We start from the raw sequence: 6832 nt of genomic DNA, 5'->3' as shown, positions 1-6832 counted from the left end.
AATGTATTTTTTCTTCAAAATTAGATAAAGATGCTCTAAAAATCCCATAACATATATTTAGATGAAGCTTAAACTCCATAATCACCAGTAACCTATGCTGTCGCCAGAGGTGACGTGTGGATCGTATCATTCATTGCGTGTCGGGGCACCCCTGAGTTTTATAAGAAACCACCACATATTTGTGCCAGCGATACAGAATATACATAAGTATGGAACAAATCACAAATTGGTATCATCACTAATTCACTAACACATGCTCACGATATCGACGAAATCGTAAACCGCTGTCGACTGCAGCGAGTGGAGCTTCCTGGATTGTACTGTGCTACACTTGTTGGAGTAATATGCACCTTCATGTTTACATGGCCACAGCAAACTTGATCGTTCGATAAATTTCGGAATGGGACAATTTCTATAAGGATCACTGTATAAAGGCGACGAGTGGACGATTGGAGGTCTTTTCAACCTGTTGATCTATTTACCAATTGAAAAGCCTCTTTCAAAACAATCAAAAGTGACGATATTCTGAACATCATCGAGCGCGGTTGTATTTACAGTTACAGATCTTGTATGTTCATTTACTGATGTTTTCTAGTTAGGTCTGCGCGAACGGATTTCTAAATTAAAGTCTTCGTTTAAGTTTGAAAATCACCCTGTAACAACTGTATATGCGTTTGATATTCATTTTCACGAATGTCTCACACCTTTTTATGATCGTGATTTAGATGTTTATTATCTATAGAGCCAAGCGTTGCCAGTTAATGGTTTTAACACCTTGCATTTGCGTCGCACCCAGAGGCGATTTTATCAAATGTCCATGGGTGCACACTCACCATCCACTTCATATCATGTGTTATCTATTATCAGTGTAACGTGAACTCACACGTTGAAGATTCATATTGATTAACGAACATCCTTCTCCCCCCGCGGGGTTCCCAGGGGGCGGAATAGGCAGGGTGTCAAAAGCGCCAGGCTAGCAAACGTCAGGTGCTGACACCGTATCCCGCAAGTGACACGATGCTCATGATAACAATCACTGGATTGTCTGGTCCAGACTCGATTATTTACAGACCACCATCATATGGTTGGAATATTGCTGAGTGTGGCGTTGAACAACAAACCATCCAACCAGCCAAGTGGTCAGGTTGTTACTCAGCCTAAGGACCACCAGTATTTACAGGTCTTTACAGTGTGGTCACTACCGCTAGTATACATAACATTCACCCTATGTACTCCAAAGAATCCACCCATCCTATGGTAGATGACAGATGGTAGCAACACGAATACATACACCCGAAACAAAAGTACCAAAACGTGTGGCGTCACCCTGGGCAAGCACATTTGTTCCAATGTGCCTCTGTTCACCAGCAGGGAATGGGTAGCCGATACATCTATCTGGGGATGTATACTCTCCTAGCTCGTGACATGTCATTTGAAACTGCCGCCTTCTCCCTTGCATATTTATTCTGGTTACTAGTAACAGTCATACTGGGTTGTTCTTGCCTCTTGTCTTGATTGACAGGTCCTATGAACTTTGTTTGATACTGCTCTCCGTTGATTAGATACTGACTTTCTGGGCGTGTCAAGATATGTGCATAAAGAAAACAATCACATGAGTGATATCACGCCACAGTACGTCATCCTACTCCTGGAATGTTATCAATTTGAGTGATTGAGTGAGTGAGTGAGTGAGTTGGTTTAACGCCGCTTTTAACAGTATTCCAGTTATATCACGGCGTGTCAGCTTAATGTGAAAGGGAAGCCCGAAGTGATGCAGGTATCAGACGTTTACCACTTCGGTGAAACACACGAGCACGGCTATGGTGCTGACAAACCTAGAAACATAAATTTGATTTGACATATACATATGTTTTTTTTTATAAAACTTAAGGAGATAACACATTTCGTTGTCGAATTTAATTACAAGGATTGACTTTATTGTTCGGTTCATAGAGGTACGAATCATAACCGATGGTCAAACTTTTGTAAGAATCCGCTATGCACAACGGTTTTTCATACCTTAATGAACCACAAAAGGTACACACTCAATCCTTAACCATACAATGTTTTCAATTTGAAGTCAAATATTCATTTTCGTGGAATACATTGAACACGATAGTAGAAGTGTCAGACTGCACGTAGTTCAAAATCGTATGACGTACTGACAGCTCATGAAACCCACCTGGAACATCTGTCACGTGTGAGCAGGGATTTAACGTGGGTGGGGTTTTCATACTTTATGAAAGCTTATGACAGCTTGAAACTGTTATATTGTAAACTGTAAACTGTAAACGCTTCATTCGATGTAATTCACTATCCCTGACAGCAACCAGACATGGAGCTCCACCTGATGTTATTTCTCTGCGTGGCAGTCTGTTCATTTACGGGAAAGGCGGTTGCCGGAAAAGGTAAGCAAAAAAGCTTAATGTAAACAAATGGCAGCGTTCATGACTAAAGGATCACTTTGCGTTTTAGGTGAATCTGAAAACAATCTGTAAAACAAGTAATCTTATTCTGCCGAAATTATAATTCAAAGTTGTAAGGGACTTTCAAACCAACAGTACATTATCAGCAGAATCTCTCAATTTGTACCCAGCAAAGGTAATTCAAAATTAACATGTTTTCATTTGTTTCAACAAAATCAGTAAACGCTACACTATTTCTGGTTCAGGGATCACTTGATTGCCTGGTTTGTTTTCAAGCCACCGTCGCATGGCAGGCAATACATACTTACTTTTTATATGCAAATTGTGTGAGGGGCGGGTGTTACCGGCAGGGTAGAACATGCTTACCCTTATTGCGAACATCTGGTGTCATCACTGATTTTCAGTGGTCTATTCATATCATTTCACAGCTAATTTTATCCTTTACGACATATAGAATCTGTTTCGGCGGATAATCTAGACTGGTTATTCTCTTGCATTGACAATATATATTTACTAATTTATATAATATTCCTGTTGTAAAGATACATATCAAAACAATATTCTTTTGTCTTGTGATCAACTAAATGTCATTATCTCTTGGGGACACGGGTTGCCCTGGAGTCTTATGGGGCCGCATTTCGCTGTTTCGACTTACTTGCCATAATTGATCCGCTGATTGTGGGTTCGATTTCCTGATTATGATCCTTGGTTTGGCAGTACCTTTCACAAAAAGTGATGTTATACCTGACTGATCAATGTCACTCACTTCATTTATGTTGTGTGATATAGCCGCGTCTCGCCACGATGGGTTAGCTTGACAAAATGGCTTAGAGAGTGATAAAATCCCAGAGTTTGTATTCCGAGCCCTGATATGACTGAAATAATAGTTAAAGCGATTTAAACTGCAAACACACTCTGTCGCACACCCACACACGCACGCAACAGTATATTACCAGAAGTGTAAAAACATATTACCAGAAGTGTATATCTTTAGATAAAGCATTTGATTTTATACAGATGAAGCTCGTTTTAACATTCTACTGTTTTTGGCGTGTGTACATGTACGTCACTACCTACCTTTTCAACGACGCCTCGTATCATCACTATTTGATACTGATGTATAAACAATCGTTTATTTCCGTCAGTGATAAGCTGACCCCGAGATGCTCAGTTTCCTCTTTCATCATAACGGACATTTTGTGGCGCTGCTTACGAAAGCCTCAGCCATAAACAGTATATATATCCATAGTCTTTAGATGATTGGTGTGACAAGTCGGGGACAGATGATGAGGTGGTAAGGCGAGGTTTGGACAATGGAAGCAAACGTGAGAGTCTTTCATGGGGAAAGTCCCCATACCAAAACCAGTCCAGGATCATTTGGATCCCTCAAATTACCAAAGAGAGGCAGTAACAAATCTGTCTCAATAAAATTCACAGGTGGTCCCTTGAAAACGTTTTTAAATATTCTAAATTAATACCTAACGGACCCTGAACTATATTTAAATGGTACCGCTATCAAAGTTGTAAACGAGGCCAAGTTCTTGGGATTTACCTTTGATGGCCATTTAACTTCCTTACCACATATCAAATATATCAAAGCCAAATGACTGAAGCCACTCGATTTGTTGAAAGTCCCTAATTCAGTGCGCTCAAAACTTGATTACGGCTAGATCGTCTATGGTGGAGAATGTACATGTTATTTACACACAGGGTGTTAACATGAACCCTAGCGCGACAATGCAACAACGTGACCATTTGTAAAAATATGTCGTTGTCGCCGCATCTAAATTGTGTGAAAACGCGTTAAAATGGGCGAAAACGCGACATATTGATAACACCACATTGCCGCCCTTTTCATTTAATGTGTACATGTGTCATTTATGAATTAATCTACGCAGGCGTAGAAATGGTACACTCTTTTCAAACTCCAGTGTTTTTTTTTCCAGCTCCAATGATTCAAAGGCAATATTGGTTCTTTTCTCAAAAAGATAGCAACTATTTTATCGCTTCTTCAGAAGTTGTTTCATATATCAAAGAATGTTTTACATTTAACTATATCTGTGAATACCAGACCATTTAAATTTAAGTGTTTGCGTATGTACATATAACATTAATATGATGAATGTAGTGTACCGTTATGACTGAGCCACCTGCTGTTACTACTGGCTATGAAAAAAAGAAAATAAACCTTTCTATAATCATAAGAAACCCGATTCCGATTCTGACTATATGATAATCATGTGCTTATGAAACATTATTAAATAGGGATGATATCAGATGTTCGGGAACATGAATGTACCTGGCATGAAGGAAACAATGACTATTGGAAAATCATCTCTCTTGTCATACACTCTTTTGGATAGTTTCTTTTGTCACTCTGGGCCAAGTTTACAGAATAATGCTGAGTTAAGTTTAACTTTCAGACCCATGAAGATTCGGGTTAGAATAGGTCTTCATCAACCCACCCTTGTCTCAAGAGGCGATTAACGGCTCGGATGGTCAGGCTCGCTGACTTTGTTGATAAATGTAATCTTATCCCAACTGCGCGGATCAATTCTCATGATATAAATCACTGGATTGTCTGGTCCTGGTTTTATTAATTACCCTCCGCCGACGTATAGCTGGAATATCGCTAAGTGCGGCGTTAAACAACACACAAACAAACAAAATCTATCCATTTCATCATAGAAATAGCTATTGTAGAATCACTTTGTATCGTGTAATAATGCATTGTTTTCTTCATTCAGACTTCTGTAAAACTTCAGGGCACTAATGAAAGTTCAGCATCACGTTTATTACATTTGGACCTAATTAGGGCTGAATAGTTTTTAAAAAGGACCGATTGGACAACCTAGTGCTAAAAGCACTCTCTCCCCATGCTGACGATTCGGCTTTGATTTACATCGAAACAATGTCAAAAGCCCATTTTGGGTGTCCCCACCGTGAAATTGATGTAATATTGACAATGGCATTGTTAAACCGTACTCATTTACTGACAGCTCACTCGCAAACGCATATACTGATATCGTTTCAGGTCCTTTGGTGTACTTTAAGGCATTACTGCCAAAGAATTCGAATCCCGCTTCCTTGAAATCTTACCACTTTGGTGTTGGCAGCATCATTCCATTTAGCAGCGTTGAGGCAAACATTGGTCGTGGGTATAACCCTTCATCTGGGGTGTTCACTGTACCTGTATCAGGTAAGAATGTGATTTTTCATATCCACAATGGTCACTCATCATTTTCTGATTAGATGACATTTATCTAAGTCCAGTTTTACTCAGGGCTATGTGACATTTCATTATATTTAGTCACGTCATTCCTTGTTCAATAATTTAAGGAATTCAACAAATCCTCCATAATTCGATGTACATATACTTTTCATCTGTCTTTTATAATGGTAAGCCAATAGTGGCAAATGTTTCAAAACATACATATATATATAAGTATTTGTCTGAAATTATGAGTGGGAGACAGTAACACTTCCACGTTTACGAAAGCAGAAGGTAGCCATATTGTCTTACTGGAATGTTTTTGTTGTGATTAGATTAATGCAACGTGGTTGGATACTTTAGAAACATTAGTTCTTTCATCAAATATTCATGTTGATGTCATTACAATAAATATAATCACCCTGGGAAACCAAGTACCAAAAGGTGATAACCGGTATTTTGTCAGGCCTTGTTCGGTCCAACCGTGACATGTATCCAACGCGTGACTTTCTACAAGCTACATGTAAGTACATCCTTTGCATGTCAGGTAATCGGGTGACTGTGTTGTGGTAACGACGTTTCTGGGTACATCGTTTAACCCAAGTTTCCCTCATATCTCAGGAGATTTCAGCACATAAACTGCTAAAGGAAAATTCAGTTGTGCGTTAGCAAGTGTGTATTGAAATTTAGATACAGGGGAAAATACAATTTACATTTTCAGGTTACTATCAGTTCAGGGCACTTTTCCAAACAACTGGTGCAGGTCATTCCGATTTCGAGCTGGTTGCACAGGGTTCTCGGAAAGCACTTGTAACCATTCCAAGCGCCATTGACAGCACCACCATGAGCGCTACCTTTCATGTCAACAAAGGTGACCACGTTTTCGTCAAGAAGTTCTTCGACTACGGTAACGCCCCATTAAGACAGGGGCTGTGGTCGCAGTTTTCTGGCTACCTGCTTAGAAAAGACTGATTCAGCATCTGTCTAAAATAAAGAACCATAATTTGGATTTCCTTTGTTGTCTCTTTCAAGCTGTATACTGTATCAATCATTAGTATAAACAGTATCCACCAACATGTTGCAAATGGCTACAAATTATCAAGAGAACACACCTTTGTTGATTTATCACTATTTGTCGTGTAACATACATTTCAAATATACCGAAATGAGCCACCTAAAGACAGTCGTGCATTTT

General features: G+C 39.3%; 1 protein-coding gene across 1 annotated transcript; it reads left to right on the top strand.

Annotated features, from left to right (window-relative positions):
- The first annotated feature begins 2335 nt into the window (after positions 1–2335).
- LOC139475900 (complement C1q-like protein 2) lies at positions 2336–6626 on the top strand. The gene is made up of 3 exons (XM_071259117.1): positions 2336–2408; positions 5461–5625; positions 6359–6626. The coding sequence occupies exons 1-3, from the start codon at positions 2336–2338 to the stop codon at positions 6607–6609; spliced, it is 489 nt and encodes a 162-aa protein (XP_071115218.1). The 3' UTR covers positions 6610–6626.
- Positions 6627–6832: the final 206 nt, after the last annotated feature.

Source organism: Haliotis cracherodii, unplaced genomic scaffold (assembly GCF_022045235.1).
Source record: "Haliotis cracherodii isolate W230 unplaced genomic scaffold, xgHalCrac1.p SCAF_3, whole genome shotgun sequence".
NCBI lineage: Eukaryota > Metazoa > Mollusca > Gastropoda > Lepetellida > Haliotidae > Haliotis > Haliotis cracherodii.
This window is presented reverse-complemented; position numbering and strand designations above follow the sequence as displayed.